This window comes from Muntiacus reevesi, chromosome 19, assembly GCF_963930625.1.
Source record: "Muntiacus reevesi chromosome 19, mMunRee1.1, whole genome shotgun sequence".
Taxonomy (NCBI): Eukaryota; Metazoa; Chordata; class Mammalia; order Artiodactyla; family Cervidae; genus Muntiacus; species Muntiacus reevesi.
The window spans coordinates 472,638-485,684 of record NC_089267.1 but is presented as its reverse complement, the minus strand read 5'-3'; the positions used below and the strand labels follow the sequence as shown (position 1 = coordinate 485,684).

Below are 13,047 nucleotides of genomic sequence, written 5' to 3'. Positions count from 1 at the left end.
ATTAGCTTTTTCAACCTTTCCTGAGGATTGGGGTCTCCAGGAACAGTGTGAGTGATACTCTATTCCTAGAGCTTTAGACACCCCCTGAGTTACAGCAGCTTTAAAGGCGGAGCCATTGTCACTCTGAAGGCTCCGTGGCAGCCCAAACCTGGGGATGATTTCATGGATTAAAATCTTTATAACTTCCTTAGCTTGTTCACTACGACAGGGGAACGCCTCAATCCATCCAGTAAAAGTATCCACCCAAACTTGTAAGCAAGAATATCCATTAGGTTTTGGCATATGAGTAAAATCAATTTCCCAGTCCTCTCCAGGATACTTTCCCTTTCGTTGTAATCCAGATTTTGCTAGCCTTTCCGTCTTTGGGTTATTTTTCTGACAAACCTCACACCGTTTGATAATGTTTTTAAAAGTTTTCATTATATTTTTACCTTCAAACAAACGAGAAGTCATCTGGCAAGTACTTTCTACACCCAAATGAAAACTCTGATGTAAACCCTTAAGAATTTTCCACTGAGCATTTTCAGGAATTATTAATCGTCCATCCTCGGACTGTAACCATCCTTTATCAGTAATCTTTGCTCCTCTTTTCTCATATCTTTTTAATTCTTCCTCAGTATATTGTGGTTTTTCTTGTTCTACAGGACCTGTCCATATCAAAGGCGTCTGTAGGGAGGGGGTTTCATAAAGTGCCGCTTTTTTGGCTTGAGAGTCTGCTAACAGGTTACCGGTGGCTACTTTACTCCCATCCCTGCTGTGCCCTTTGCAATGCATAACCGCTACTTCTTTAGGACAATAGATAGCAGTTAAAAGTCTCTGGATCTCTCTGAAATGCTTAATAGGTTCCCCTGTTGCTGTTTGAAACTGTCTTTCTTTCCATACTGCAGCATGAGCATGCAAAGTCAAATAAGCATACTTAGAATCAGTGTAGACATTTACTCGCTGCCCTTTGCTTAACTCTAGAGCTCGGGTCAGAGCCACAAGCTCCGCTAACTGGGCGCTGGTTTCCTGGGGGAGAGATTTTGCTTCTAAAACCTGTTCAGCCGTCACCACAGCATAACCTGCTTTACGCTTTCCATCCCGAACAAAAGAACTGCCATCTGTAAATATTTCCATGTCAGGATTGTCTAATGGGGTATCCATTAGATCTTCCCGAGCTGCATAGTTTAAAGTTAGAAATTGGGAACAATCGTGATCAGGTGTTTCATCTTCCTTCTCAGGAAGGAAAGTAGCAGGATTTAAATTTCTACAAACTTAAAGCTTAGTTACTGGTCCTTCTAACAACAGTGACTGATATTTAAGAAGCCTACTGTCTGTCATCCAAATGTTAACCTTAGAATTTAAGATTCCACTCACATCATGAGAAGTCAGTACAGTAAGGTTTCGTCCAGTAATTATTTTTAAAGCTTCAGGTGCTAATAAAGCAGCTGCCCCAATTACTCTTAGGCAGTGGGGCCACCCACGTGCAATTACATCTAATTCTTTGCTTAGATAAGCAATAGGTAGCTGGTGAGGCCCCCGGGGTTGTGTCAAAACTCCCAAGGCCATACCTTTCCTTTCAGTGACAAACAAGTTAAATTCTGACCCTGTGGGCAAACTCAAAGCTGGAGCTTGCAGGAGAGCAGTCTGAAGAACCTTAAAAGCCTTTTGAGTATCTGGAGACCAAACCAGTTTGTCAGTTTGGGCCTGCTGAGTTTCAGCTATAAGTTTATATAAAGGCCGGGCAAGTTCTCCATAACCCGGAATCCAAATACGACAGTAGCCTGTGATTCCCAAAAATCCTCTCAATTGCCTTAAAGTCATAGGTAGGGGATGGTTTAGTATAGGTTTAATTCTCTCGGGGCCTATGGCCCTAGTCCCTTCTGATATGATTAGGCCCAGATATCTAACAGATTGTTGACAAAGCTGAGCCTTTTCTCTTGATGCCTTTTAACCGCAGCCTGCCAGAAAGTTTAAGAAATCTTCTGAGGCTCGTGAACAAGCTTCCTCTGTCTCAGCACAGAGCAAAATATCATCTACATATTGTAACACTACTGCTTTAGAGCTATTAAAGTTTTGTAGATCCCGTGACAAACTTTGTCCAAATAAGTGGGGACTGTCACGAAATCCCTGGGGCAAAACTGTCCAGGTTAACTGAGAAGCTGGCTGAGTAGGGTCTTCAAAGGCAAATAGAAATTGACTTTCCTCTGCCAAAGGCACTGAAGAGAAGGCATCTTTTAAATCAATTACTGAAAAATATTTGGCTCGTTCAGGAATTTCAGACAGTAGCGTATAAGGATTAGGCACCACGGGGTGTAAAGGAACCACAGCCTCATTTATTATTCGTAAATCTTGAACTAATCTCCACTTATCATTTGATTTTTTTACACCCAAAATAGGAGTGTTGCATGGACTGTTACAGGGAACTAATAGTCCCTGCTCCTTTAAATTTTCAATGATGGGTTTTAACCCTTCCTTAACTTCAGGTTTCAGTGGATACTGCTTCTTATGTGGGAATAAGTGTGGGTCTTTGGAGCTTGACAACTACAGGAATAGCATTTTGTGCTCGACCCACAGATTTTCCATCAGCCCATACTCTAGGATTCACATTTTCTTCAACTAAAGGGAGAGAAAGGGAGGGCTCCATATTCATGAAAACAGAGGCATGGACCTTGCTCAGTATATCTCTCCCCAAAAGGGGTGAGGGTGATTCTGGCACGATAAGAAACTCGTGTGAAAATAGCACAGAATCCCAGTTGCACGATAGAGAATAACTGAAGTAATACCTTTTGGCTCGTCCAGACAGTCCCATTACGGAAGCGGATCGGGAAGAAAGTGGGCCACGGGCTTCAGTAAGCACGGAGTAAGTTGCCCCAGTATCTAAAAGGAAATTGACGGATTGGCCTCCCACCGTTATCAATACCCGGGGTTCCTCAGGTGTAATTAGGACGGGAGCTTGTGTGGGGACCCCCGGGCACCTTCAGTCCTGATTGTCTTGAGAGTCAGACCCCTGAGACCTACACCTCTGGGGGCAGTCTCTCCTCCAGTGTGGTCCCTTGCAGACCGGACATGGAGCCGGGGGCGGCTCAGACGCCTGAGGGCAATCCCGCTTGAGATGCCCCTCCTTTCCACAGCCATAGCAAGCCCATCCCTTTTCACCTGGGTCCCTCTGGGCATTTTTCTCAGGCTGTTTAAGAACGGTTTTCATAGCCATTGCGAGGGCTTCCGCCTTTTCCTTCGTCTTTCTCTGCCTTTCTTTCTTTTCCTCATATTCCCTACCATAATAGACTGTCTGAGCCAGTTGTAACAGATTATCTACAGACTGATTTGGTCCATACGCCCGTTTTGATAACTTACGGCGAATATCTGGAGCCGACTGAGTGAGAAATCTATCCTTTAAGATCACTTTCCCCTCTTCACTTTCGGGATCAATCTCAGTGAATCTGCGAAGGGCTTCTCTCAGTCTGTCTAGGAATTTACCAGGAGCTTCCTTCTCTTCTTGTTCTATGTCTGCCAGTTTGCCATAGTTTAAAGGCTTAGAACGCGCCTGCCTGAGTCCTTCAAGAATACATCTGACAAAATGACTCTGATCCCATCTTCCTTTAGCAGTGTTAGAGTCCCAGTCTGGTTCTGTAGCTGGGACCGCCTGACTCCCAGTGGGGAGGGCAGTCATCTCGTCCTCCCTCTTTCCCACTGATTCATTACCAAGCCATTCATCTCCATAAGCAACCGCTTTACCCAAAACTCGAGGCTTTGAGTCGGCAGTCAACGTTTGTCCCAAGATATACATCACATCCTTCCAAGTAAGGTCATAATGCAGAGTAACACCTTTAAAAGCTCTAATACACTCTAATATACACTACTTCTACCCAATTCCCTTGCTTTTTACAGAACTGTTTTAATTGTAAAACAGTATTATACTTAAGAGACCCTCCAACTGGCCACCGTTCGCCATCCTCCAGTGGGTACCGCGGCCATGCAGTATCACATAGGAAGACCAGGTGTGTCTTCTTTAAGCCCTGGGGATCACATCTATCCCAGTTTTGCAGGATACAGTTCAAAGGAGTGAGGCTGGAATTGTTAGCTCCCATCTGTAAGAGAGAAAAAAAGCGACCAGCGCCATTTTTCTACCGGAGGCGTCCCTCCCTGCTCTAGATGGGGGTGTAGACAGACATTACACCAAAAGCTTTTCCTTCCTGGTCGGACTTAGTCTGTCCCTTACCGACGCAGGCGTCACACTCGTCCCTCCCGGTTCTACCACCGAGACGGGGTGGGGATGCACCCAGGGTAGACCTGATGGCATCCCTGACTGACGTCCAGCTCTTCACCTCACTTGCCTCTGATGCCACCCAGGGTGCAATCAGAGTAACCTTCCGGAATGCCTCCCAAGCCAAGACCTCTGGGGGACACATTCGTCACCTGAGTGCCTGTGCACGACCCGGAGTATATTCCTGACCACAATAAGACTGATACAAACATGAAACTGAGATGTTCCTTCCAAGAGTCACCACACCGGTATAAGAGCCTCCTCTGCTCCAGTAAGAGCCAGTGTTACCAAAAGAAAAAAACCATTGCAGTTCCAATCCAAGTAACCTTTAACATCAGAGATGCTCTGGGAGTTAGAGCTCCATCTAGCTTCCAAACTTTCCATGCCTAGCGAGGCTAGGCGCTTCCTAACTACCAATCCAAGTTTGAGACCTAGACCACAGTAGAGTAGCAACATAGGTTACAAGTCTCTTGAAAGCCTAAGATCCGAGAGATAAGGTTAGTACTTTTAATTCCCAAGGAGTTATGAAATGGTCAGAGACCGAAAAGTTTGACCGAGAAAAAAGAGTTCGGTCCACATGCTTTGCCCGTTTCTGGTCGGCTCCCAAAGGGGACACTGGTTGCCTCTTGGCATTGGCAGGTCGGTATAAACCCCCGACAAGTTTCTGCCATAAGCCTTATGAGGTCGCCGAGGAAGCGCAGAGCAGGGCCTTTCATTCATTCACACAAGCACACCTTAGAGTTAGTAAAGAACAGCGGAAAACGTGTTCGCTAGGAGAACAAAGAAGTAGAGCTCCAAGCATCCTTACCTTGTCCTGAAGGATCCCGGACGAGCCCTCAAGATGAAAGGTTGTTGCTGAACGATAAGACGCGGGATTCTTGGCCTCCGGAGGAGACGAATTCAATCCGGGGCCAGAGACGAGGCTGGATCGCTCAGAGCTTTTGTGTAATAAAGTTTTATTAAAGTATAAAGGAGATAGAGAAAGCTTCTGACATAGGCATCAGAAGGGGGCAAAAGAGTACCCCCCTCCTAGTCTTTAGCTGTATGGTATATAGTCACTCACAGTCTGTTAATGAAAAGAAAGGAATGTCATAAAATCTAGAATGGCACCAGATAATTCATCCCAGGCCATAAAACTATTGACTTGCACCTTGTACCAACAAATAGTTTCGTTTACATAGATTAGGGGAACAACACCTGAACAAGTAAGTTAGGCCCTTTGGCGGAACCAACTTGAAGATGGAGTCTGGGGTTCATTAACATAGCTTAAGACAACATTTCCATACGAAAAAGAAATGTATTGGTTAACTCAAGGTTTGGGAGTAGTTAGCTTTAGGTGAGACCAGGTGTCATGGCCACACAGAATGTTAGGAGAAACCTCCTTTTAATTTTGTATAGAGAAGGAAAAACAGATCGCTGGTTTGTTCTTTTCTGCCGGTTAGGAGAGATAAAAATGTCTGGCACTTACAGCCTCATTCCTCCATTTGGAGACCCCTGGCCTTCCCGCCTGTTACTCTCTCAGTCTCATAGTAAGAAAGCCATAAGAAAGATTCTGATTTGAGGCTCTCCATTTTTCTCTTGCTTGCTTTCATTTATTTTTTAAGACCATGGGGGCTTCCCTGGTGGCTCAGCAGGAAAGAAATCTGCCTGCCAATGCAGGAGCCACGGGTTCAATCCCTGGGTTGGGAAGATCCCCTGGTGAAGGAACTGGCAATCCACTCCAGTATTCTTGCCTGGGGAATCCCATGGAGAGAGAAACCTGGTGGGCTACAGTCCACGGGGTTGCAAAGAGTCAGACACGACTTAGTGACTAAATAACAACAAATATACATTAAAACATCATTGTAATTTTTTAATTCTATTTACTTTTTCTTGATCACTAAAACAATAAATTTGCTTTTTAAAAATATTTTTTGCCAAGTAAACTCAGACATTTCCCCCACTCATCAATTTGGAGAATGTTTAGGCCTAAGATAGTCTAGAATATTAGATTAGATGCCCAAACACTATCCTTTTTTTTATTATCTTATATGATAAAAATTACTTAAAAAATCCTTACAATGTAAATTCTTTCTGTTCTGATATTGAAATTATGACAACATAATGATTAGGCTAATTATGATATAGATCACAAATATGAGCTAGTAAATAAATGTCACCCATACCACAGTTCCAGGCATACTCTGATGTCGCTGTAGTTTGAAAAATTTACTTATGAAGTCTTGTTCTGCCAGACACAGGGGCTCCAGTTCACTCAGTACCTGTTCAAAGATCTGAAGAAAACCAAAATGATTCTACAAAGAACTGAACAAAACGCTTAAAATAACATTCCACATTTAATCACTTTTCTGCAGCAACCAGGGAAGCTTTATCTATAATCTTAATAGAATCCCCCAAACAAATACTTCCAAGATTGACAAGACAATGCAGTATTGATGAGGCATAACAGGGTCAGAACATACCTAAAACAAAACTGACAACAATTACTCACTTGGAATCTGGAAAGAGGAACAGAGTGATAAAACTTTATTTAAACAATTTAGCTTCATAAAAGTTGTTTCCTCTTTGTAGTCACTCAAATAACTGGATTGACAATGCAAGCTCTTTATGATTTATAACAAATTTTAATAAAGCTGTTATGTCATTTAATTGATGAATCACATTTCAGTTGCCATTTGACCAGTTATTATTATTTTTTTTTTAGATTCAGAAATGGAAAGTAAGACACGGTTAATTAAAAGAGTCAATAGAGCCCAAATCTTTGAACACAATTAAAGCAGTAACAAACTGGTGCTAGAAAACTGACAGTAATGTTTAAGAAACATGCGTCATTTTATCTTACCTTATCAAACCTGGCTCTGTCGGCGACATCGAGATCAGAGGCCGACATGTTTCCCATGTCCAGCAAGGAAGATGACTGAGACCGGTGGTTCCCGGAGCTCTGAACACTGAGCTTATTTAGACTGGAAGTAGACCCGGTTAATTTCCCGGAACTCCCGTGAAGACCTGGGAAATGATAAACCTTTAAAAGCTGTGACCTTCACGAATGAAAGGTTCATGGCATCCATCAGGGCTCCCTTCTGCTGTCCTGCTCTTCTGGGGCTCATATGGGTTAGGGCACAACTCTGCCACATGAAGAGGATGTAGAGTGTCTTCCTCTTTCATTAAGATTTGTGTTCTACTTCTGAGCCTATGTAAAGACAGGTGAAATCATACAGAATCACAGAATAAGACTGAAAGGGATCTTAGAGATCACACTGTGCCCTGCCCAGTCTCATCACAGTTGTCTGATGATTTTTCAAAAGTAGATGAGGAGTTCTTTTCCACTCAGAAGACATGACTATGGATGAAAGTCACTGACCCCCTAGAATACTAGCTAACATAATGATTGTATTTCTAGAAAAAAACTGCCATATTCCAATATTATTTGCCTCTACATTGAATCAACATATTAGGCTGAACCAAATGAAACTACCAACACTCAATTAATCTTGTCCTACTAAAAACGTCAATTACACATGACTCAACTTAATACATTCCTGAACTCAGACATTCCTGTTTTTTCAGCAAGTGAATTGATTAAAGTTCTTTTAAAAACTAAACAAAACGAAAAGAGAAAAACTAACAACAAAAACAAAACCCTGAATATTTGTTGTATTTAAAATACAACTAACATAACACATACATAGTTAACTATATTAATATGGGACATCTGAGTTTAGGTATAAACATAGGTATCTATCATAGCTATGAGGAAAAATGAGAACAATATGTCTGCACAATATCCTACATACACCAAACTATTAAAGGATTCTATTTTTACAAGAAAATGTGATGTTTCTATTCAGAATTAAATTTAAACAGTAAAACATTTTTATTCTTCTTGACTATTTCTCAGCTAAACCTGTATTATTCACTGATGGTCAGAAGGGACAAATAATAAAATAAGTGATAAAAAATATGATATACAAATCATATTTGTATATGTAAAGTAAAAAATAACAACAACAAATATGATGTACAGTTAGTTAGAGACAAACTTTGGTTTCATTATGCAAAATCTGACCATACGTACAAGAAATTTTATAGTTTCTAAACACAGCCTGAAAACAAAAGTATAACGGTTAAGACTTTTTATAAGTTTCTGACTACCCACCATACATGTTTAACCATGCCACACATTTCTTGGATGCAGCCATCCCACTTCCTTTCTGTTGGTTTTCTTTCTGGCCAAGCCCTGGCAACCCAGAGCAAGCAGTGTTTCTGGCGCAGCTTCTCCAGGATGAACGACTGGCTCCTAGACACACACACGCACTGAGAGCACCTGCTGACACGCTGAGCACGCCCACTCTCGGCTTCCCGTCTGACAGCACTGCCTTTCCAGGCAGTGTGGCTGCGACGGGTTAGGCTGCAAGCGTCACAGACAAAGACAAGTTAGCAAGCTGCAATCTGCACAAACCGCGCACAAGAGGAAGTTAAAGCTCTAGTTGAAAAGACACATGCAAAGAACCAGGAGCACCAAGCAACGAGAGAGGCAACATATGTTTAGTTGGTCAGCTACTGCTTGAGAAATTACATGACAGAAAAACCTTTACTAGTCTTTTAATGTACTATTTAATGCAAATATTCAGGTAAAAATATCTACATGTGTAAACCTCCCCCACACTTTTAAGTCTCCTAAGCTGATGTACTTAAATTTAAAGACTACACTTCCAAGTTCTGATTTCTGAAGAAAACAGAGTTCAAGTAAATAATTTAATACAGTGAAAATTTAATAGAAAGAACTTGCACATTTATACATTAAATGCATTAACAATCCTGTATTCACTGAAAGCTCTTGGAAGGAATCTCCACTGTACTAAATAATTTTATACTCCCTCTGATAAAAAAAATTATGAGTGGAGTTTTAAAACCATTTTAGAAATAATAAGCTAAACTGTTTAGTAACTTAGCTGGCTCTGTGAACACTGAGAATAAAACACATGTATCAAAACACTAATTATTGGGAGATGGGTAGGTAGAAGGGTAAAGCTGAGAGACAGGTCTAATGTGGGAATTGGAGTTCTTTCAGGGTCATTTGGCATTTCCTTTATCTAAAACCTCTCTTTAGTATTTGTTCGATCAATTGTAGAGATCGTTTTGTGAAACATTCTAAACCCAAATGAGAATCTAACTTGAATGGCAAAGAAAGAAATTATAGAATAAAACAGAAAATTAATGAATATAACTCTAGAAATATTTAAGAAACGGAAAACAAGGTGTCAACTCCTGCCAAACAGGGATAGTGATAGTTGCTATTGCTAGGCAAAAGCTCGAGTATAAACTAGTAATTTGCCACACCAAAAACATGTCAATCTTCCTAGCCTTGTCTGCCTGAAGTTTAAAGGAATATGAAATGATAAGGCTGGACACACAGCAACCAGGAGCGGGGGATGCACTGGAGCCACTAGCTTGTCAATCTGAACAGTACCTGCTGGCGATCTTAAGGTGTCGCTCTACTAAGTTCACCAGTTTCAGAGCAAAGCCTAATTCTGCATATAGTTTTCTTTTTTAAAGTAGTTAATAAATACTACTAGTGCCCTATTTGGGCTCATAAAAAACTCTATATTATTTATCAGCAAGAAGTAACAATATTCTGGTAAATTTTAAATATCCTTAAACAATTTCTGCTAGAGTACAAGCACCAAGAGGGTAGGGTCTTTGCTCATTGCTGCATTCTCAGTATCGAGCAGCGATTATCATGTAATAGGTAATTAATAAACATTTACTGAATGAATCATCCACTCAGGACTGAATGTAGTCTTGTGTTCAAGACTCCCTTTGGAGTCAACAAGATTTCTTAATTTCAGTGGAGAAACACTGGAAAAAATGTGCTTGGCATATCATTTTTTAAGTTCTGGATTACTAAAGATAAGGAAGTTATTATGTAAATGGACTCAACTAATACTTGTGTGTCTTATCTTAGTAGTAAAAAGAAAAAAAATGGGCAATTTAAAAAATTATTACTAGATATCCTTTGCCTGTCTTTTCATTCAGTACATCTGAGGAATACAGAAGAAAAACAAAACACCAAAGTATCAATCTCGGGAGGACAATCCCACACCTCTGAGAGTATCAGGGTAACCTTCTGACCTTAGAAAGGCAAAGGTTTTATAAAAACCTTACCACAAAGAAAAAGTGCTTTACTGGCATTTTAACATTGTTTTAAATTATCTAAACTAAGTAGATGTTAAAGACTTGAGTAAAGAATGGTTCAAAAAGAGAGAATTCCCCTGAATCTCTATGACTATACACAATTTCCTTTTGTAAAATACATTCAATCTGACTTTCTATTCTTTTTTTTTTTAACCGCCCGCCGCTGACTTTCTATTTTTATTAGTATCTCGGATGCAGCATTTTCAGAGCAAGGAAAAAACAAAACAAATTTAAAATTTTATTCATAATTCCTTAATTTTGATCCATTGAAAATTTACCTTCCCCAAATTTTAGGTTTCTCTTTTAACTGTAATTACTATTAAGAACTGATTTAAACATAATTCGAATCCTTGAAAAGGTATCTTTAAAAAGTTTACATTCTATCTATTTAGAACTTCTGAAGTCATTTGTATTTAACTTGAAATTTATTTTTAAATGTTGACCAACAAGCTACATTTTCAAAGATGAACAAAATAGTTTTTATCCTCTGAATTCTGTTTATTATTTAGTTTTTCCTTTCTTGTAACTGATAACATCAAAGTAATAGAAACTATAATTTTTTGGTTACTCTCCTATTTCTTACTACTTAATGGATACATACGAGAGATGTAATTTTAACCCTGTTTTAAAAGTATCTTCTAAACTTGTCTTAGGTTAATTAAAAATTTTTTAACAAGATAATTTAAGAACTTCAAAAAATAAGAAAAAAAATTAAGGTTTTAGGTTAATGCAATGATACCATTAAGATAGTATTGTATTTGATTTAAATTATATTCCAATTATGTCATTTATCTCAATGAGAATCTTAAGCTTGATAAATTAATATTATGACAGGGGCATTAATAACCTCCCAAGGAGGTAGTTTTAGAAAGATTTCCCTTTTACTGCAGTAGCAAGTGATGACAAATATACTAAATGAAAACATTAAACATGTAACTGTATTAATATGTTGTTTACTAAAAAGAAAAACTGATTTTGTTATAGCCACGCTTTCCGGGAAACAGACTCACTCAGAAGGACAATGCAGATAGTGGAGTGCAGTTTATTACACCGGCGGGCCCAAGGCAGAGTCTCCTCTTAGCCAAGGACCCCGTCCAGCATTTGTGAAAATCTTTTATACCCCATGTGTACGTGTCCAAATCCACCACCTACCCCATGTGTACGTGTCCAAACCCCACCACCTACCCCATGTGTACGTGTCCAAACCCACCACCTCAATTCCGTTGAGACTTACATAAACAAAGGTAGGGTAAATACAACTACAATAACCCCATCATTCAAGTGTTGTGTGTTCAAACAGTCAATAGTCAATAAGCCCGGAGTTACATTCCAACCAGTTAATAATCGATAAGCCTGTGATTACATCCTGATAGATACAGGAAAAGTTTATGACCTGTCCGGAGACAGGGGTGATTACGGTATGCTTCCTCTTAGGCAATGAGCAACCTGGATGTGATCTTCAAGATTCCCCTGTCTGGAGGGGGTCTTATCCTTCCATTGTCGTTCCCACAGGCACTAAGCAGAGAGTTCAGAGTCCACTGGAGAGGCAGCCGAGCACGATCAGCACGGACAGGCCTGAGATGGAGTCCAGGCCCTAGGAATTCCTTCTTCAATTTAACATATCCATGGTGAAACATTAACAAGGATATAAACACACCGTTTAAGAACAAGTAACCTTTAGGATGAGTTAGCATTTCTGTTTCCAAAAGCCTATTGTCCCAATATTTTTATCAGTATCTTTACCAAAGTGCAATACACAGATTCAAACCATTTAAAAAATCGGAACTAGTATCACCAATATATTAGTGTTGTATTAAAAACAAAAACAAACCACAAACCAGTGAATCACAAAATAATTACCCACTACTAAAGATAGTCTTCTTTGTCCTAAAGAAAAGAATGGAAAGACGAGCTATCAATTTCAATCAGGGCACAGGCTCCTTTCAACAAGCAAATGCTACACTCATGGTTCTAAAGGGGAGCTATGCAGACACAGAGGACACACTGTAGCCATTTAAGGCCAGGTTCTGACTCCGACAGGCACAGAACTCCATCCAAAAAGCCCAGAGATGGGTACATGCAAGAGCAGAACGTGGCCTCGGCAAATCATTTCCTTGCAACTTGATACTTTCACTGGTTATCCTTTTAAATCAAGTTTTTTGTTTATTTAACATATTTAGAAGCAACAAAAACCCCTCTTGTTTCAAAAATAACTCTTTGGAAAAATAAAGTATAATTACAGGAGAAATTTTGGTGACATTTTTACAGCCCCTTCACAGGGGAGAAAACACTTAGCCACTTTCTTTTTGATTCAAAATAGCCAGTGACAAGTAAGAAGCCAGGCATCACTTCACTTCCCTGTGGAGTGCAATGACTTAAGAGATCACAGACTTGCCTCCAACTGGTACAAAAGGTCTTTTAGGAAATCAGAAACTGAACTTCCAACATCTGTCTCTTAATCTAGTACTTTCTCTCCAGACTGCACTTCATTCTCTGGCCAACTGCTGCTGCTGTGACTATACACAGCTGTCCCTGGTATCTGTGCAGGGTTGGTTCCAGCACCAGTGGTGGACACCAAAATCCATGGATGCTCAAGTCCCATGGTT

General features: G+C 40.2%; 1 protein-coding gene across 1 annotated transcript in view; it reads right to left on the bottom strand.

Annotated features, from left to right (window-relative positions):
* Positions 1–13,047, bottom strand: part of LOC136150939 (exocyst complex component 1-like) — a 48,148-nt gene that overhangs the window by 16,100 nt on the left and 19,001 nt on the right. The window contains 2 exon segments of the mRNA XM_065911829.1: positions 6,412–6,519; positions 7,089–7,252. Coding sequence (XP_065767901.1) covers positions 6,412–6,519; positions 7,089–7,252 — 272 coding nt within the window.